Source organism: Exophiala aquamarina (genome assembly GCF_000709125.1).
Source record: "Exophiala aquamarina CBS 119918 chromosome Unknown aczIA-supercont1.2, whole genome shotgun sequence".
Lineage (NCBI taxonomy): Eukaryota > Fungi > Ascomycota > Eurotiomycetes > Chaetothyriales > Herpotrichiellaceae > Exophiala > Exophiala aquamarina.
In genome coordinates, this window is record NW_013550586.1 from 1,852,087 (window position 1) to 1,873,636 (window position 21,550).

The 21,550-nt window shown below is 51.5% G+C and overlaps 3 protein-coding genes across 3 annotated transcripts; 2 read left to right on the forward strand and 1 right to left on the reverse strand.

Annotated features, from left to right (window-relative positions):
• Positions 1 to 8,606: 8,606 nt before the first annotated feature.
• Positions 8,607 to 11,439, forward strand: A1O9_02495 (uncharacterized protein; the record flags this gene model as incomplete). Its single annotated transcript, XM_013408067.1, has 4 exons — positions 8,607 to 8,807; positions 8,865 to 8,992; positions 9,047 to 9,423; positions 9,482 to 11,439. The coding sequence occupies 4 exons, from the start codon at positions 8,607 to 8,609 to the stop codon at positions 11,437 to 11,439; spliced, it is 2,664 nt and encodes an 887-aa protein (XP_013263521.1).
• Positions 11,440 to 15,040: 3,601 nt separating this feature from the next.
• Positions 15,041 to 16,148, reverse strand: A1O9_02496 (uncharacterized protein; the record flags this gene model as incomplete). Its single annotated transcript, XM_013408068.1, has 2 exons — positions 15,041 to 15,193; positions 15,285 to 16,148. The coding sequence occupies 2 exons, from the start codon at positions 16,146 to 16,148 to the stop codon at positions 15,041 to 15,043; spliced, it is 1,017 nt and encodes a 338-aa protein (XP_013263522.1).
• Positions 16,149 to 17,547: 1,399 nt separating this feature from the next.
• A1O9_02497 (uncharacterized protein) lies at positions 17,548 to 20,052 on the forward strand (the record flags this gene model as incomplete). The annotated part of the gene is made up of 1 exon (XM_013408069.1): positions 17,548 to 20,052. The coding sequence occupies one exon, from the start codon at positions 17,548 to 17,550 to the stop codon at positions 20,050 to 20,052; it is 2,505 nt and encodes an 834-aa protein (XP_013263523.1).
• Positions 20,053 to 21,550: the final 1,498 nt, after the last annotated feature.

The window sequence follows — 21,550 nt, forward strand, 5'->3', positions numbered from 1 at the left end:
TGCTTTCTTTACCGCATTGTCTCTTTTCCCCAACCCATCCTTGTACCTTAACACCACCATCTCTTCTTCCACTCGTTCATCAGTTCCTTTGACACCCACAGTCCGTGCCATCAAATGTCCAATAGGACATCTCAATTCTCCATAGCACACTCGAACAAGCACTCTTGCGATCCGCAAACTCAAACGCAACTTGTCAAACACCACAGCGGTCACTATCAAGACCCTTTTTCGTCAACAACCTTTCCTTCAGCCTTGCACTCCCGACAAACATGACACCCCTAAATCCACGACTCTTACTTCTATTCCTTCTTCTCTCCCCAGTCGTCACGGCATTCAACCTGTGGGAACTTTTCACAGCAGTCGGAGGTAGTGCCACTGTTGTAGGGCTCGGCTTCGTCACCTGGTCAGTCGTCGATGTAGGCTCGAGCCGTGCCTATTACCACTTTTTCACAAGCACTGGGAAATCACATCTCTATCCAAATGATGTCTTTGAGGATGTCTCTCCAGAAGGGAATGCTATTGTGCCGGATGCTTACAGCGGGAAACCAGTAACAGACTCGACATTCACCACCATAATGACAAACGGGCAATTCCCCATGGCCACAACATCAATTTTCACAAATACTCTTGTCCACACCGGCAAGGAGGACGTGCTTAAGGTCATATCAGAGGTCGAACTCAGCACAGACGTACCTCCCTTTCCATACAACAAATGCCCAAATATCCCGTTCCCACCTTATTTCATACACAGAAACCTCTGTCCTTCAGTCGTTCTCCTCGAGTCGTTGGCAGTCAAGCCTAACCCCATTCAGATATTACCCTCTCCAACAGACGGCAATGTCCCAGTCCTGCTTGAACTCGCTCGGTCGATGGATCAATATGTCATTCCCATACCACAACTTTACCCGATAGCTGCTGCTGAAAGCTGTATGTCTTGGGTACGCGAGTCGCTACCAGTCCATTTAGCAGCCCTCCGATTTGTACTAGGTGCAGTTATTGAAGCGTGGAATATTTGGTTGCGTGACTTTCTAGTGGGATATCTGTCATATCTGTCTGCACTACTACGGATTTTCCCGCGAGCAATCGTACAAGCTTGGAATTACTGGCCAATCTTCTGGGCGGTAAATTTCGGTCTAGGTATTCTAATTCAGATTGCCCCATTTGTTCTGACGAATGTCTCAGAGAGATACTATCAAACCTCCCGCAACATACACGAGAAGGTAGCGGAGTTGGAAACTCGAGCATATGAGAACTGTGTGAAGGAGCTCGAGCGTGAGCAGAGAATACTTCAACTTGAAGAACTGGTGGAGGAGCACAAACGCCAGAAAAAGTTGACGAATGCCCGAAAAGATGCAGAGCTCCAAACAATCATTGACCTTGAGGAGGATCAGAGGAAGCTCCGAGTTGAGACTACGAAGGCAGATTTGAGGGAAGCTGTTCAACGAGCAAAGCTTCGAGGCTGTCCCCCTCTGACTGGAGGATGGGCTGGAGGTTTTAGACCGACTGAAATGGGAGAGAGCTATTGGAATCCTGGTGCTCAGTACAATGACGACGACGGCGACGACGACGACGGCGACGACGGCGATAACAATGAGGATAGGAATGGCCTTCACCTCCCTGCTTGTCGCAGCCAATTTGGGCCAACCGGTCAACGCTTCGACTCTGCTTCAATTGATAGAGAACATGACGGCGGCGACAATACCGATGCCGAAGACGACTTCGATGGCAATGACAACAAGCCTGCTGCTTTATCGAACGAAAACCGTCAGTGTCGCAATGAATATGACGGACCCGGGCTTGATGGTCAACATTTCTCCACTGCTTCAAATGATCAAGAACATTTCAGCCAAGAGGACGTTCCCGAACACTTGCGTGGGCTGGTCCTTCCGAGTGCTTCTCTGACGAACCCCACGTATCAATCAATTTCCGAGTCTTTGGAAGCAGAGACATCATCGAGTGTAGCCAAAACCACTGATGAGCCCAAGGAAGAAAGCAGTCAATCATCACTTGAACAAGCTGAACCAAATGCTGATACGTCTTCCATTCTTGAGCCGGACGCAACCAGCTCTCGGACTGTCGGAGCCATCGTCACTAACACCACCATCGAGTCTGAGCCATCTATTGAAATCTCTCTTGTTCTGATTCCACCTCCACAAGCCACGCAATCATCGGCAAATGGATACCGGGAGACCGGTGATGAGGACTCTGACAGTGACGATGACAAGTCCCAGAGCTCCAAATCCAATGATGATGGCGAAGAGACTGATGGAGTCACGTGGGAAGACTGTGACCCAAGTCAACCTGCGGTGCAAGGAGGCGATTTGGGCGGATTGGACGCCATCATCACCAGCATGGGAGATGTGGCTCTGACTCCGGCTCCCGAGGACGCCATGGAGATCGTGAACGAAGGAGAGGACATGGACACAGATGATGTCCGAGGTGCTCCTGGAGATTATTTCCAGGATGCCATCTCTGAGTACATGGCTAACGCTATGAACACCTCTCCGGACGAGGATAACCTCGTCCTGAACGTTCAAGACCTCGGTGGCTGTTTCTATAACAAATGGGGCCAAGAAACGGCTCAATATGGAGAACAAGAGCCATTTGATGACGGAGATCAAGAGATGGGAGACGCAGAAGCTGCTTCAGCAATGCTGCAGGAGGATCCGAGGTTCGATGACCTGATGGAGACGGATTTGCTTCCGATCTTCCAACAGAGCGCCTTCGCGCCGATTGCTCCAGCGTCGGATATGTCCTCTGGATATACATACGCGGACGAATTAGAAAACTTCAACAACTCCGACACTACAATGCCGCAGGACGCCTTCTCTGTTTACGATGCTGCTGGCCAACAACAGCCCTTCGCACAGAACAATGTAAACCCAGATGAGCTGTTTAACACTGGTCTCAACTTTATCGAGGAATTCAATCTGAATGATGATACAGCAAATGGACATCAACCCTCCAATGGCACGTTGCCGCAGATCGCCCTCACCGGATACGATACCGCTAGACAACAGGAGCCTTCCCCACAGCAGAGCACAAACCAAGAGGAGCTCAACAGCCTTGCCGTTAATCATTTTCTGGATTTCAATCTGAATGATGATGCGGCAAACGGAAATCCACCCTCCGACAGCACAATGCCACAGATCACCTTCACTGACTATGATACCGTTGGACAACAGCAGTCTTTGACACAGACTAGTGCAAGCCAAGATGGGCTCGAGGGACTTGGTCTCATTCTGGAATTCAATCAGAATTTCGATACCGAGAACGGAAATCAACCCTTCAACGATTGGCAAGAGAATCGCGCCTTAGGCCTCGTGGACCTGACTCCCAGCAATGCCGTTGAGGAGATCCTACAAGACCAAGCTCAAAACAACAATGCCGGTGAGCCGACCACACAAGAGCAGTCTCATGACGACCATACCAGCCAGGCTAGACTAGAAGCAATGTCTCGGGAAGAGTTGGACATGGAGATCAACAACGATTTACTCCAAGACTACGAGTCTGGCTCTCAAGGCGATGACGAGATCTCGCATGCGGTGCAATCTCCATCACGTCCAGACTACAGCAATGAGAGTGATGAGATTGACGACGACGAAAAGACCGTCTATGATTATGAGAGTGATTCTTGCTCTGAAATGTCCAGCGCCGGTTCTGAGCTTGATAGACGACCGCCCCATGAGATCCCGGGTCTGTTCCTCCCTCGTCAGCAGCAGCAGGAACAACAGGAGCAGAGAGCTCCGATCCCGGGCCTGTTCCTAGATCCACAAAGCAACGAAGACCGCGACGCCGAAGACGACGCACAATCCGACACCTCATCGACCGAGCCGCCCGAGAATCCCGATGACTGGGAGCGGCCAGGCTACTTGAGAGGAAGAATCGACCGCGCGCTCGAACGAATTGAGCCAGCGTCGAATTCCTTAATTCCCAGATGGGATATCAACGCGAGAACTGGTATGCTTCAAATCAGATGGAGCTGGGCACTAGAGAACCCTGCGTGGCTACGCACCATGGCGGGACAGAGTTTCCTGCGTGGGAATCCGCAGTTTGCCATTGATCATTGCTGGGAGGTTGTGAACAACATCAAGCGCATTAAGAAGGCGGAGAAAGCTGCAAGAAAGGAGTGAAAGGATGACTGAGAGACTTGGGAGGTTTTGTATTGGGAGTCAGGAAAGGATGACTTGAACAACGAAGAACAGCTGCGAATCAGCGCTGAGAAGTTGTGGGACCGTGATGGAGGAACCACTGAAGGAACGTCGGGACGGGAAATACCTGAACAACGAAGAACAGCCGCAAATCCGCGCTGAGAAGTGTAGGATGGGGATAAAGGACCACAGATGGAACCACCGACTGAAAGTTGAAGAATGGGATACTTGAACAACGAACGACGACGACGACATCAGCACTGAAAGTTTATTGCAGAGACAAGGCACAGAGGGATGATAAGGCACGTCTGGAAGAGACCAGCATGGAAGCCATTGCACGTCAGAGTTTACCAAGATGGACAGGGGGAAGCATATCTCCTGTTTGCATTGACTCTGTCTGCCACTGATGAGACATGATATTCATGGTTATGATTGATACCCCAGCAACTCGATAGTTGTGCTCTGTACCACAAGACAGAATTGAAAGAAAAAGTACTTGGTTGACTTCCCTTGATGTTGCTGACCAGTAGACGCGTTCACTAGATGCCAGGATTATCGTGCAATAGTGCATACCATAGGGCAGAATTGGATGGCAAATCAATGGCTTACTGACTTGCGCAAACACTCCACCTTTGTCAGGCAGATCAATGGCCTACCTTACGAAAACACACCCCATCCACGAGTATCATAGAACAGAGAGGAAGACAAATCAGTGGCTTATTTGCAGTACATACAAACATTCCCATCTTTCACATTTGACTGGTCCATGCGCTTTAAAGCTTCCTACATCGGGGTTCCAATACCGAGTATCGAGTACAGGATCGGTGAAGGTGCCTTCAACACACTGGAGCTGCGCGAGTCAAGACTCAAGACTCAAGACTGGGCCTGGGCCTGGTTCCCGGAAGGAAGACAGGTAGGTATAAAACTTACATTTGAAGGCAGGAAGGGTCACACGACGAGCTCGAACAGGGTAAGCAGGAGGCACAGCACCGTTTTGGTCCGATCGAGAAGGCTGAGACCGCAGCACATGCCACCATTGCATCATGCAAAGTATCTTCGTGTGCTCGGTCAGGTTGCCCGGAAGCATCGAATCGAATCGAAAAGGCAAGTTAGAAAAAGGTCAACCAGGGGATTAGACATCCGTTAGGGCACACCGCGGCTCGTGGGATATCTCCACTTCTTAAAGACAGACACGCTTATCGATCTTCGCGACTCGGCAGTTTTGTTTACTTCGAGATGGGCTCTCTCTCGCGGGGGAAAATTGATAAGTTGGGAAAAATGGCTCAGCCGAGATGGATGGGCTGGCGGGTCTTGCTGTCCCTCATATCCCCGGCTCTATGGCGTGTAGCGGAAGGAAGACAGGGATGTGTATGTGATAATAGGAAGGGTTGGGTGGGATCCACTCGAGAAGATTGACGGCGAAGCGGAAGAGGAAAGCTAAATCGTTTGGGCCCTTTTTTGCTCGATTTGGAGCAAGGGTTAGACAAGAGAGATTGGCAGAGACATGACAAAACAGGAAATGATAGAATTGGCGGAGTGGAAGAATGAGAAAGAACCGGAGAGGCGTTTGTTGACCACTCGGCCGGCAGGTTTTTTTGGGCTGCTAAAGCTGGCCTTTTTTTTGTGCGCGCTTTCGGCCGAAAACGTCCATTTCTGTCCAGGGATCAAGCGCGGAATCCTGAGTAATTGTTAAAATCCGACAAGCACAAAGCACTGTTGAGAATTCGGCAGTCTTCCCATTTCCCGGCCCCAGATCGCTGGCTGAGAGTCCTCATTGAGGTTGATGATGATGATCATCATCATTGAGACTCATACAGGCTGCATGAAGCATGCCCTCTTTGTGGACGTGCAGGAAACAGTCGATGGCAAGTCCCGAGTACTCGGGGGCATAGGGGCCGCCGTTTCGGGCTTTACAGTCGCCGCGGACGGATTAGACTCCCGTTGGGATCTACACTATGGAGTACAGTTGTCAGTAAGTCAAGTGTACGAATAGTAAAGAAAACTGGTTTGTCGCGGAGGACAGTGCAGTCCCCAAGTTCCAGGCGTACGAGTGGTGCAAAATGGCTTTTATCGAACCACCCGGACGGAGACAACCACGATTCTCGGGTGCGGCGGAGTTTTCGGTGCCTTTTCCCTCCGCACTCCGTGCGCGGTTGGCAGGATTGAATAGGGAGGATCCGTACTCCGTACGAGTACGCGTAAAGGCTGAAGGGCCTAGTTACCCGATGGCAAGATCTCGTGCAACGCTCGCGATCAAGCTTTGAGGCTTGACTGGGTTGTGAGTGTTGGTAGTTAGGAGTACTCTCTAGGCGATGCTCTGATGATCCCATGACTTGAGATTGAGCTTCAGAGAGGGCACTACCGAGTACTGTACTCCGTACTGCATATTCAGTAAATTAAACAAACGGCGAATGAACAACCCTTGAGGAAAGTGTGTACCTGGATCCGTGGAGACCCCGTGGACGAGGCGATGTTGGCTTTGATGGTCGCTTTCGGTCTCGTGTCAATTGCCCACCAAGGTGGGGATCATCATGACCCTAGAAAAATCTAAGGCGTCTTGGAGACCAAAGAAGCCACGTTGTAGATACGGGGCCACATGCTGACTTCTGGAGACATACTCGTACAGTAGAGTCCTGGAGATACGGATGGGCTGGAAGCATGTACTCCCTATCCTAAATGCGAGATCTCAAAGGCTGCAATACGAGCAGGTACCTAATGGTCAACAACCAAGACATTTAAACGAGATCGGGTTAGCAAGCCAATGCGTATGGGCGATCCGTATACTACTCGGGGACTCGTAGTGAGAGAACCACCTGGAGAGTACTCCGTACGGGTACTGCAGACGGAGTACGACTACTCGCAGCTCGCGGTTCTTGATCAATCCTAGTGATACTCATGCCATCATCCCCGAGCAATTAGCCTGTGTGGGAAATCAAGCCTGATACGCATTGTGTGCCATGTGGATGATCAAACCTCCCACACATCTCATATCTCTTACACCTGTGCATTAGCGAGTAGGCTTCTTCGTATGGCTGAGCGAACTGTTAACCCCGAGAGGCAGCATAACAGCCTACGCCAGGACTCGGGAAATCCTCCCATGGTCAAGTCTGACATCGTTCAACCCAAGCGAATGGTTAGCCTCACGGGCCTCCTCCTGGTGTCCCAAGCTCCCCGCCCTAAGTTCCAAGCCTAGAAGCTGCAGAAACCAGGCCACTGCGGGCGATTCTAGTAGTTGCTAGTTCCGACTGGCGCTGTGGGGTTACCCGTCTAGGTGTCATCCTGACGGGGAATGACTTAAGCGGACCCTGATCCTCGGCCTATCGCAACGCCATCAAGCACTGACCAGGGTGAGTGCCGGCGAGCAGTCCACCTAGAGGCAACCAAGTACCAACTGAGATAAGCCATCGACTAGCGAGGGGTTTAGCAGTGAGCATGCTGAGAAACGCAGGTGCCTGGCTGTGCCAAGTTGAGGCCTGAAGCCCTGTCCGCGACGTTTCAGAGTCGACTCTGCAATAAGGTCTTCAATGACATAGTCTTGACTCTTCAGGGCTCAAGCATCACGTGAAACACCCCCAAGGCTCAGGTTTTTGCTCAGGCTTCAGGCTGCGACCACCACGTCACGTCATTGCCAACCCGGCACCCATTTTCTCCAAGACGAGTACGGAGGACACAATAATACACGCTGGCATTTCTCAGTTCTCGTCCCTCGTGCTCGCCTCGGGCCACCGCCTATTCTGTCCTCCGTATTCTGTTTTCTGCTGTTCCATGCCAATGCCAATGCCATGCCACACGGTGGCTCCTGTCCACCGAACGCCCATACCCGCACCCACCCACCTGCACCTGCACCTGCACCTTCACCTGCACCTTCCTTGTTCCCTCCCCCCTGTTCCGCCCTCGTCTCGTAATTGCCGTAATCCTTCGTATCGCCTTCAATTGAGTTCCAGGTATGATTCTATCAATTATTAACCACACCCACCATATTACCGCCCAATTGATCGCCTTGCTTGCCATCCATCTCTCTGTCTCAGAACTCAGACTTCACCCCTCAGAGAACACTTCTGACTTTCTTCGTATTACCTCCTCCCTTGCTGTACCGAGCATCAGCACTCACCACCAGGCCTCTTCTCTCCTCGGGCTTATGAGCTTTGCCTCTGTTCTGCCCTGACTCCCCACCTGCATCCAACGGCTTCACAGACCGCAGGCACAAGCACGGCCACAGGCACAGGCAGAAGCGCAAGCACCTGTCCTGTACGTGTATACCCTTGCCATCAAGTTCCTGTCGGCTCGACTTTCTCGCCCACCTCACACCATGAGCCGATTGGCTTATCGACCCTCATAGTTGACCTCATAAAAATCAATTTGACCTACCTTATACTGCATCTTACCTTGTGACCGTACACCCCAATCCCCCCAAACGGAAGAAGAGACCGGACGGTCGCAGTTCTGGGAGCAACCATGGACCATCATCGTGGAAGTATCGATGCAATGGGCTATGATATCTCCCAGTTCGTATCACAGCAACCTCCTCAGATATTCGGCGCCTACCACCCCGACGGAAGCCCTATCCCTCCCACCTTACCTCCTGGGAGCTACTTCGGCGATCTTAACGACGCTGGTCTCGACGATAATGATCCAAAGCGGAGGAGAATTGCAAGGGTATGCTCAGCCATCCGCATCAACTGAAACAGAAACCCTTCTCATATATCTCTGTAGGCATGTGACATGTGTAGAAAGAAAAAGATCAAGTGTGATGGGAAGATGCCCAAATGTGGCCATTGCATCAACTATAAAACGGAGTGTGTATTTACACAGGTCGAGAAGAAACGCAATCCCCCCAAAGGGTGGGTCTCTATTTCAGAATCGTCTCAATATCTCGTTGCTAATCTTCTCTCCAGAGCGAAATATATTGAAGGACTAGAAAACCGCCTGGGCCGCATGGAGTCTCTCCTGCGCATGTCTGGCCTGTTGACCGAAGAGGAAGCCGGCAGGACTGATCTGGGGACTTTGGAGAAGCGCCTTGCGGAAAAGGCATCCGCCAGAGAACCTTCTGTTCATAGAACAAACTCTCCCGCAGGCGTCAAGAGCAGCGCGCCCTCCATGGCCGAAGGTTCTCCCAGACCGGGCTCTCAACCAGATTCAAACAATACCCCCCGTGAAACCGTCGGCTCTCCCAGCACTGAGGGCGAAAAGACCGGTCGTGAGGATGTCGAGAACCTCTCCGAGGCCATGTGCTCACTAGTTACCAACAATGTTGGCGAGACGAGATATATTGGTAAGTTCAGGTGTTGAGTCCGCCCCTAACTCGGGAAACCTAGCTGACACACACCAAGGCTCATCTTCGGCATTTTCCATCTTTTCATCTAAAGGCATCGAGTGGGTCAATGAAAAAACTGGAGATGCCTCATTTCAAGAAACCATTCAAAATGCCGTCAACGAAGAAGAAAACAAGTGGCAATATTGGAAGCCCGAGGTCTTCGGAGACATCTTTGTCCGTCGTGTTTTCAAGCCACTTCCCCCGAAGGAAGAAGCCTTGTCTTTGTTCAAGGACTTCTTTGAAAACTTCAACTGCATGTTTCCCTTGTTCCACGAGCCAACATTCATGCATCTAGTCGACAAGCAGTATTCGAAAGACCCCTACGAGGGGAGTGGTTGGTGGGCCAGCATCAATGTTGCTCTGGCTATCGCATACCGCATCAGAGTCATGAGCAATGTCGTCCCACAAGAGGACGACCAAAAAGCTTGGCTCTACCTCAAGAACGCAATGGGAGTCATCACCGAATTGACCATGCGAAACACCGATCTCCTCAGTGTGCAAGCTCTCTTAGGTATGGCTTTGTTTCTTCAAGGGACGCCAAATCCGCAACCATCCTTCTTCCTAATTGCCGCTGCCATTCGATGCTCACATACCATTGGCCTTCACAAGCGTGGCTCTGCATTCAATCTGAATCCCATCGAAGCTGAACAGCGCAAACGAGTGTTCTGGATCGCCTATCTACTGGACAAAGATACCTGCCTCCGTGCCGGCCGGCCGCCCGCACAAGATGATGACGATATGAACGTCGAACTTCCTTCTGAGGATCCCCCGGATAACATTGGCAACGTACCGCTCGCAGACGGCAAGGGAAAGATCAACTTATTCCGCCTGATGTGTGAGTTCGCCATCATTTCCAGCAAAGTCTATCGCCAGTTGTACTCCGTCAGAGCCTCAAAACAGAGCGATGGTGAACTTCTCAACACAATCGGCGAACTTGACAAAGAACTCGAGGCTTGGAAAGACAGCATACCGCTGGACTTTCGACCAGAGCACGAAATCAAGACGGCGCACACCCCTCTCATACTGCACATTGTCGTCCTACACTTCTCCTACTATAATTGTTTGACCACAATCCATCGCATGTCGGTTCACCACGGCTACTGGACCAGCCGTTTATCCGAATACGCTATACAAGGACTCAACGCACGACCCCTCAATCCCCGTGTCTTTTCATCTGCAGCGCTTTGCGTTTCAGCCGCTCGAGCCTCGATACACCTCATCAAATACATCCCCCAGGGCGACTTTGCCTGCGTCTGGCTAGTTTTGTACTTTCCAGTCTCTGCGTTGGTAACACTCTTTGCCAACATCTTGCAAAACCCGCAAGATACCCGCGCCCGAGCCGACATCAAGCTCATGGATCTCGTAGTGAATTTCTTGACCAATGTCTCGCACGATGAAGATACTGGATCGCTTACCCGCATGCTTACAGTTTGCGCCGAGTTCGCACGAATCGCCCGAGTGGTGATTGAAAAGGCCGAGAAAGAAGGATCGAAGCGGAAGCGCAGGCTGGTCCCCGAAGAAGTTCTCCGGGTCAACCAGTCCGCCATGTCACAAATACAATCCCAGCTGAATGGGCGTGCAGCTGGTTCTCGAAGGTCAAGCGCCAACGGAGGTTCTCCTCTTGCACCTTCAACTCTGCCTTCATCGAACATGCCCAATACTCCTCTGAACAACCACGTTCACCTGAATGGGATCAACCCTAATGTCCCCTTTTCCAATATGGCCGCGTTCGAGAGTGACTACTTAGACATGCTGCCACAGACGGGTCTCAGTCCCGATCTCCTCAATCAGAACCTTCCAAGCTCTACCATGTCACCTCTCAATGTCGGATCTTTCCAACAACCTTTCGTTCCTCAAGATCTTTGGCAGATGCCCATGACATTTGAATGGGACTGGGCCGATTTTGGGCAGCAGGGCTATAACGATTTCGTCTTGAGCGATAATTTGAATGAAGGAATGATGCCGAACCAATGACCATAAGAATTTCACCAATCTCTCCAGCATTCACATTGCGAGACCGACTTTGGTCTCCCTGCCGGCGTTGAAGGTGTTGAAGTAAGACATGGGCTGGATTTTTTCTCTAAGTATTACATATTGTGGTCAACCTTTCTGGCTACGAGTGTACAATATCGATACCCCATTACATGCCACTCAACATATTCTTTCCATTGCCTTATTATCTTTCCCCTTCCTTCTCCTCTCCCGGGGCCCACGTGTGTCCAGCATCATTGCAGGATGCTGCCTGAAGATCACCCGATGGTAATCTAGCCACTTGTGGTGCAAAACCTTGCCGCTTGGCAGAAGGCTGGACTGCCTCACAGGATATTGTTTCTTCACATCTCACTAGCATGGTGGTGGTGGTGGTGAATGCTACAGTCAGTTGGCTGCTGCTACTACTGTTACTGCGCACTTAACATCTTCACACATCGGTAAAGCCAATCTGAGCTTCTCGTCAACCGCGCCTTTTGAACCAATTTCTTCTCTCTACCCATCCACCAAGTCCATCAGATATCAAGGTCATCAAGCTCTGAACTGCTTCTATGTTCTAGCTTCTATCTCCCACAGCACCCGCCACAACACTCTCCATCCTCTCGTCTCTTACCTCGAACCTCTTTTCGGACGTGAAACCCTAGTCACCTCCAGAGACCTACCTGCCCACCTCTCTCCGCACACTTCGATACCAATCTCGGCACAAAGGACCAAGCAGACTGCCTTTGTTGTTCTCACACCAGTCATTCAGTACCAAGGCTATCATCATAGCTCACAGAGTCGAGACCGCGGTGTCAGCCTTTGTTTCTTTATTCGCTCAACCTCGCGACTACCTTGTTCATCTCACATACAATCCAGTCCACCGGTCCTTGTCACACCAGTGATTGGCTCAGTCAGACCATCATCCTCTGGCTTCACAGTGAACACAGCAATAAATCTCATACACCTCGATTCTCTTCTAAAGCCAAGGTAATCAGCCCAAGTCAGAACGCCCTCTACCGGAGCTGAATCATAAAATATTTAACTGTCATCAAAACACCACCATAGACCCACGTCTCTTCATGATGGCCACCTGGGCCATAGGAATGATCTTGAGCTCATGGATCAATCCCAATCCTCCCGCTATCATCGTCTCCGAATCCATTCCTTCTGAACTGGCAATCCCCTGGTTCCAGACTTCTCAATTCCTGGAGCGAGTTGACATCTTTCCTGCTGACGGTGGAGCTGTCGGACCTCCAATTGCTATCAACACCTGTTCACTCTTTCTCATCGAACAGACCGCCTTCTCTCCCGTTTGTCCGAGCCCCCAACTTCCCTCAATCCTCGTCATGCACGACTTGCCCTTGAAGCCACCCACCGACCCAATCATGATTGAGGTTGAGGAAGTCGTCGCCTCGAATGTGACTGATAACCACAACCCGACCGTCGAGGACAAGGGGTGGTACGAGCGGATCACCAGCCTCAACCTGATCGCCAGGTGCAAGGAGTGGTTCAAGTGGTTTGGGAGCCAAGTCAGCAATAATTGCATCACCACCGAGGCCACCAGGTGGTATAAGTGGTTCACCCGCGAAACCAAGAATAATTTCTTGCTGAGTTTACTCTACCTCTACTTGTGCTCGCTTACTACTCTTTTCAGGTACATCAACTGCTCCCATCAAAAGGAAATACTGGAGAAACACAGACAGCTGCTCGAGAAAAAGATCAAGGCCATGAATGACGGGCACCATGCAGATGTACAGGCGACGCAAAACTTCAATCGTGAGCTCGATCAAGCCATCCAGGAGATAGCGAGTCTCATTCAGGAGAAATGTGACCTCACCCAGGAGAAAGGCAGAGTCATCCAGGAGAGAGATGGCCTCAGTTTAGTTCTTTTCGAATCTGAGAATAGGAACAAGGAACTTGTGCTCCGTATTGGGACGGCCTCCGAAGAAAACAGTCGCCTCAAGCACGAAAAGCAAGAGCTTGCAGAATTCATCAGCAAGACCCAGTTGGTCCACTGCGACGAGATCTCAGATCTTAGCAAGAGCCACTCCCTGAAGGTGCATGAGCTTGGGAGGAAGATTGAAGAACTCGAAAAGAACTCTGCCATGCAGGCTACCAAATTGAACGACAAGCTACGCACCGCTATCGTGGGACGGTATCAGGCCCAGAAAGAGATCGAGGCTTACAAGCAAGCGAAATCCACCCAGCAGACTCTTGTCGGCGATCCAGAAGACCAGGTCCAAGAAGCCAGCGCAACACACATCAACGATCAGGCAAGGGCAGGAGAGAGTCATCGAGAGGATGATCATACGACCACCCACGATGGCATGATTGTACCAAGGGGACCTAGAAACAACAATCAAACCCCTAGATCTGGTGCTACCCGTGTCCTTCCAGCCAAGGGACTCGGTCAGAGTAAATTCGCTGCTCCAACTGACCAAGCAGCTCCTGCCTCACCCGCAGATTCTGCAATGGACCCAATCCCGGATCAATCTACTGGCACACTCACAGCCCCTCCTACGCCTGCCACCGAACTGGGCCAGAGTAGGTGGGCCAACGTTGAGCAGGAGGTCTCTCAAGAGAGCTCCGAGCCAGATGACCATGAAACCGGTAACGGCGGCGAGCCTATTAGAAAACCGCGTAAGAGAGGTGGCCGTAAAGTCCAGCACAAACGCCAGCGTGCAGCAGAATTCAAAGCAGCTGCAGAGGCTCAAGGCCATCAGCCAGGCCACAACGATGGCCAAGACAGAGTTCTCCGTCCTGGCTGGGCACCTGATGCAGGGCGCAGAAGACAGGCATAGATGGGGAAGCAGAAGATGAAAGGGGCTTGGGACCAGTGACCAATCTGGCCATGGGTGATCACGAAGCTACAACATCTAGCTACAGGACGACAAGGCCGATGGGTTGCTGCTTCGGCGCAACGAAGGCATGGATTGATGGTGACACTGGGCGGGGTTAAACGGACGGAAACCCAATAGAGATCACAAGGTCGATGAGTCGCAGCTTCCGCGCGACGAAGGTATGAACTTATGATACTGGGGCCAGCTTTGAAGGGCCTTCATGGAATGGACTCGGAGGAGTAAACGGAATTGGACATGCGCCGTCTGTCTTGACTGGCAAACGAAAGATGTTGGAGGTAACACGCATGGGAAAATCATCCTGTGGGCTTCAATAATTCTGTGGATGGAATTGGTTTTCGTTTGAAGGAAAAGGATTCTCACGAAAACATGAGAACCCAAGTATTTAGATATTCCGCGTGGCCTTCAAGCCAAGCACCAGGCGTCGCTTCCAGAAGGAAAATGTCAAAGAAACGATTGAAAACCAAAAACTGAGGTACGATTTGACTCGATTGTTTGACTCGATCGATGGGAGATGTGCAAATACGTGCAGTATTCTTTGCAGGCTCATGTAGTGAACCAACTTAACGCCTTTATCTAGCTAGGTGCATGACTGCGCATCGGCACTCCCTTTCTCGCGAAGAATGAAAACGTGAAAGCTCAAATGCGACCTTGTTAGAACACATAACAACCGATATTAGGTCACCGCTGACCGCGAGTAAGCCTGCACCGACCTAACCCCGAGGCTTGCCCTACTACAGGACGCGCTACACTCCGCAGCCCTGAGCGAAGTCGCGACAGGTCGTGGCGAAACCCCAGGTTTTGGCGGCGTTGAACTCAATGCACTGCTGACTACTGTCTGGGCTCGTGGTGCCGCAAGCGTCGGAGAGCAGGATCGTGTCGTAGCCGTTTGAGAAGGCCTGGTTATCGAGAAGCGAACACGTCAGCATGCATTGGATCTCAGGTCTGTGAGAGTTTGGATTTCATGAGCACGGGTTTGGGTTCACTCACGTCCTGCAAGCTGCCGCCCACACATTGGTCGGTATTCACACCCGTGAAGAGCAACGTCTGGATTCCACGCGCGGTGAGGAACTCAGTGCATGGGGTCCCCGGTCCCCAGAGGCCGGACATGCGGTTCTTGTGGATCCAGACGTCCGGCAGGGGGTTTTTGGGGCTGAGGCCCTCCGATTCGTAGTTGGCGCGTAGTTCGGGCGTGATGTCTGCGTTCCATGTGTCGCGCATGAGGAGGCGGCCGCCTGCCATAGTCGTGCCTTCGTCAGAGAGGGACACGGGCCCGATGTCGCTGCCGAGGCCGCGGTAGATGCGAGAGGCGTTGTCGCTCGAGGGCTTTTTGGTCTCCAATGTATCGCATCCTTCATTGACGCCGTGGGAATCAATGGCCGCTTGTTTCTGCGTGGCTTCCATGTCCACCCACGACGGCGACGATGCAAACTGCCCCGCGGGCACAGTCTCGAACCCGAACGCACGCAGCGTCCCGGGTGGCATTTCCGAGATCTCCGTCTCAGTGAGGCCCCAGTTCAACCACATGATTTGAATTCCGGCCTTGCGTGCCGCCGGAATAGCGTGGTCTAGGAGCTGTTGTTGTGCCTTCAGGCCCTTGGAGTCCCGGGGTCGGCCGAGACATGGCGAGAGGAAGAAGTTCTGCATGTCGACGATCACAAGGGCGGATTTTGGGGCGGAGATGGTTATGGGGACGGTGGTGGTGCGGAATTTTACGTTTTTGGTGGTAGAGGGCGCTGTGGGTGAGGATGGGCGCGTGAGGTCGAAGCCATTGATGGAGTCATACAGCCAGAAATTGGTGGAGTGTGGGTTGCCGATTATACCTTTACGGTGGGTTGTATCGGTATTGTTCATTGTTTTGTGGCGTGGCGTGGTTGAGTAATATTGGTTGTGAGGGAGGGGAGCACGAGGCTGGGCTGAAAAGGGGTTCCGTCGAGTGGGACTTCAAATCAGATAAGATCCTCTGAAGTAAGGAGTTGAAAGTCTCCACACTTTTTCCTTCTGTGGACAACTCTCCGGAGAGATGAGATAGGGATATTTAGTTGTAGAAGAGAATTGGGCAAGATGAACATACTTTGGACCTTGTAGATTTCCTCTGCTTATCAGGCTTCGTAGGGTTTGCTGCTGATCATAAATACCCCGCAAGCTATCTAACGGCAGGGTCGAGCTTCCTGATAAGACTCCGAGATGGGAAGGAGAATTACGGCAATATTGCGTAGATGGGATCGCTCTTCTCCGCCTGGCTTTGAACTTGGAAGTAGAGTCTAGGAATGGATTCGCGAACGCGACATGTGACTTCGGCATCAGTATTCTACTGTGTGCTGTGATGGTGGGTGGCAGTTGTGGGTTGAACCATATAGAATGGTTCATGGAGCACCCAGATATGAGCTGTCAGCAAGCATGCCCAAGCATGTCCACGAAGTATATTGCAAGGTCATTCGGGTTGTGAATGGCTCCAGTTTTGTTCGAGTGTCACAAAAGCGCACCCGTTCAGGTGTGTATGGATTTCCAGAACCGGAAATTTGGGATGACAGGAACAATAATTACCCCGCAGTTGAATTGAGCGAGCCCGAGGAAGGTGCCTGGGCTCGCGGAACGGGAAGGCGCGGTCGTGGAAGGAAGGGAGAGAAATGGAGATGGCAGTCGGGGGCATTGGTACTTATCTTCATCTAGGTAGCCACACAGCTTCTGACTCCCGAGTCTCTTGGATCGTACTTCCCACAATGTCATGACTCTTCTCTTTAAAGTTGAATCAATAGAAACCAGGCGGCACTTTCTCGTGATCACGCCCTGCAGAGTTTGGTGACTCTCATGGCATTTGATGATTAGGTAAGGCAGTCTGTTTACGGTTTACCCCACAATGAAATGCCACCTTTTTGCTTCCCATATTGCTACCTCTACCATTGCCACTGCCACCAATCTAGACTTCATGCACACGACCTCGTCCCACCGCCTTTTGCATTGACCTCCTGCATTCTACTTCTCTCAAATACTGCTCTCTGCATAGCGAGTTTGTTCCGTTCCGTCTTCGTACTCCCTACATCTCTTACCTCTTTGGCAACTCCCAAAATGGCACTCCTTCAGGCTCGAGTCAAAAGTGTCCTCTCAGGCGACACCTTGATTATTACCAACCAAAAAGGTGCTGAACGGACTTTGTCTTTGGCTTATATCTCTGCTCCACGGCTGAAGAGAGAAGGTGACGAGGTTTGCTTTGCCCCTCCGCTCGCGCGGAATGCTCTCCTTCGCTAACAATATGCAGCCGTTTGCTTTCCAATCTCGCGAGTTCATTCGCGATTTAGTATTGGGCAAAGTCATTCAATTCCAAGTCCTCTATGCTATTCCTACCACCAAACGAGAGTACGGCAGAGTTAAACTCCCTAATGGTCCTGACCTTCCCGACTTGATCGTGCAAGAGGGATGGGCCAAGATCCGAGAAGATGCAGGCAAGAAAGAGGATGATGAAAGTGCATTGGCATACCTTGACAAGCTAACATCACTGGAGAATGAAGCCAAGTCCGACAGCAAGGGCCTCTGGGCAAAAGGTGGACAGATTGAAAATTCCTCCGAGGTTTCAGACCCTAATGCTTTGGTGGAGAAGTTCAAAGGAAAGAAGATTGACGCTATTGTCGAACGCGTCTTAACTGGTGACCGTCTCATAGCTCGTATACTACTGAGTTCTACCAAGCATGTTCAGACAATGCTTGTGCTTGGTGGAGTGAGAGCCCCGGCCACTAAACGGACCACACCCGAGGGCAAGGAGGTTCCTGCGGAAGCTTTTGGTACCGAAGCACATACTTTCGTGGAGGAGAGACTGCATCAGCGAAAGGTGCAGATTGAACTACTGGGAGTAACACCTCAGAATCAACTCATCGCAAACGTATTACACCCGAGAGGCAACATTGCCAAATTCCTCCTAGAAGCCGGACTGGCAAGATCCAACGACCAACACGTTACCTTACTCGGCAACGACATGGCACAGTTCAGGCAAGCAGAAAATGCTGCGAAGAATGCCCGAAAGGGAGTATTCACCGGCACTTCTGCTTCCAAGGCTTCCGGAGTCCAAGATGCTGATTTTACCGTCTCCCGAGTCTTGAACGCCGAAACTGTCTTCATACGAACCCGATCTGGCGATGAAAGAAAGGTGACATTTTCGAGTATCCGTCAGCCTAAACCTTCAGATCCCAAACAGTCACCATTCGGAGCTGAAGCCAAGGAATTTGCGAGAAAGAGACTGATTGGCAAGCACGTCAAAGTCAGCATCGATGGTAAGAAACCTGCCTCGGAGGGCTTTGAAGAGCGAGAGGTTGCCACTGTAACGGTTAACGGGAAGAACTTTGCTTTGGCCCTGGTCGAGGCTGGGTACGCCTCGGTGATCCGACATCGTCGAGATGACGATGACCGATCTCCCGAGTATGATGCTCTCCTCCTTGCGGAAGAGACCGCCCAGAAGGACGAGAAAGGCATGTGGTCACCCAAGCCTCCGGCTGCCAAGCAGTATCAAGATTACTCTGAAAGTCTACAAAAGGCCAAGATGGAGGCATCGGTGCTACAGCGCCAGAAGAAAGTGCCGGCTGTTGTCGACTTTGTGCGATCGGGATCTCGATTTGTTGTTCTCGTCCCTCGAGAAAATGCCAAGCTCACCTTTGTTCTGTCGGGCATTCGAACTCCCAAACCGGCTCGTCAGTCAGGTGAGGCAGCGGAGCCATTTGGACAGGAAGCCTTGGAATTTGCCAATCGAAGAACTCTGCAGAGGGATGTTGAAATCGATGTCGAAAATACCGACAAGGTTGGCGGATTCATTGGGACACTGTATGTTGGACGAGAGAACTTTGCCCGAGCTTTGGTTGAGGAAGGATTGGCTGAAGTGCACGCCTATTCCGCCGAGCAGAGTGGGAATGCGAACGAGCTATTTGCGGCGGAGAAAAAAGCCAAAGAAGCACGGAAAGGCATGTGGCATGATTGGGATCCAAGCAAAGAGGCCGAGGCGGAAGAGCTGCCGGCACCTACGAATGGAATGAATGGAGATGCTGCGGAGGCGAGCCCACGGAAAAAGGACTATCGTGATGTGGTGGTCACCCACGTTGACGAAGCAGGGAAGCTAAAAGTTCAACAGGTTGGGACAGGGACAGGGGCATTAACGGAGCTGATGAATGCATTCAAGTCATTCCATTTAAATAAGGCCAACGACCAGCCGCTACCAGGACCTCCCAGAGTTGGAGATATTGTCGCTGGCAAATTTACGGTTGACAACGAATGGTATCGCGCCAAGGTGCGAAGAGTTGATCGAGAAGGCAAGAAGGTGGACTTGACATATCTTGACTACGGCAATTCGGAAACGGTGCCATTTTCTCGACTGCGACCTTTGAGCCAACCGCAGTTTTCGACGCAAAAGCTGAAACCTCAGGCAACGGACGCAGTATTGTCATTCCTACAGGTACCTACATCACAGCAATATTTGCGGGACACAGTGGACTTCATTGCAGAGCAAACGGATGGACGACAACTGGTTGCGAATGTTGATTATGTGGCACCTGACGGGACCTTGTCCATCACACTGCTGGACCCGAAGGTTTCGACCAAGATTGAAGAGAGTATCAATGCCGAAGTGGTACGTGAGGGATTGGCGATGATTCCGACGAAACTCAAGGGATGGGAACGACAATCAGCAGAGACGTTGAGCAGCTTGGGAGAACTGCAAGAAGAGGCTAAGAAGGAACGTCGAGGTATGTGGGAGTATGGTGACCTGACTGAAGACTAAATTCGTTCTGTGTCTCTGTTACTGTCTATCCGCCATAGAACGGACTCAAAGGGTCGGAGAGGCCAGATAACATGGATGATGGAGGCGCTACTGTAGTACAGTACTGGACATGGCTTGGGAACAGGGACAGGGATGACACCAGAGTGGCCGGGTCCCACCCTCGAAGCACGTGGAAGCGAATAATTTGAGCATAATATGTACTCCGTACCCAGGACTCGGCAGTAAGGATGACGATGGTTGTGAGGTTTAGAGCCGAGACATCCTTGTCCCTCAGGGAGGAGTAACCTGGCCCATGATTGCGCAGCCTTGCGCCAGGCATTCGCGGGTTTTCAAGGATCTTATGCGGAAGCCGAATGAACGGTTGCTTCCTGGAGCACCTCTCAACTGCGGTATCACTTCAGCTGATAGACAAACGAAGCCATCGAAAGCTCTAGTGGTACTTTACTCGTAAGCTACGGCAGCTCCCGGTTTCAGCAAATTGATGCGTTTTGACCACCTAATTTTTCCGAAGACTGGCGATGGGATCAATAATTATGCAGACTGAATAAAAATGAACGGCGGGTGCACGACTCGGAGCCAAATGGACGGGTGCTCCGAGATGCGGGTACGAGACAGGGTGGAATGGAAGGTTGGGCTAACCATGGAAATACTGTATTGGCAGAGTACGGAGTACGAGCAGTACTAGTAAGCACGGAGTACCCGTAATGATACAAGGTTCCGATGACATCTTGCTCGTACTGTCGGCGCCCTCCAAACCTACAGTAAGTTTGGGTCCAAGAGGCCGAGGCGGCTGTTGGCGGCATGAGGCTCGAGCTGGGGTCAATGATGATGATATCACTGTCAGTAGGGAACGTACGGGTCGCCCGTACTCGGTCAGTACCCCGTATCGCCCGAATAGCAGCTGTCGAACTTGTGACTTCATTACTCGGAGTCGCACTCGTAGACCGTCGTATCTCCCTCGCTCCAAGGCTCCAAGGCTCGGCCTTCTTGGGCGTTGGCTGCACATTATGACTATCCCTCTTATGCGTCTGATGCCTCTTAGTCCAGTCCCATTCTCGCTGCCAATGCTCACTCAATACTCCGTACGTGCCAAACCGAAGGTCAGCCTTCTGCTCGTCCTCGTCCTTTTCTTCCTGGTCTGCCTTGTCACTCGTCACCGTTACTCACCGTCCTGTCGCCTTCACCGTCCCACGCCAGATTGCCGGCCAATCCGATCCAGTAGCACCAGGTTAAATCCGTGGTTAGATAATACCTGCCCAAGGCAGTAATCAGGTCGCTATGTTGTAGTACTTCATACAGTACTCCGTAGTCTCCGTCCTTCTCGTGCTCTTGCATGGTCATCATCTCGCATCTCTCATCTCGCCTCGCCTCGTCTCGCCTCTCGCATCTTCCATCTTCCGCGCGCCCGCACTTTGCTCCGTCCCTTGTCCCCTGGGCCCTGGGTCTTCGCATCTGTCGGCACGCCTGAAATAGCTACCTCTAACCTGTTAAACTAACT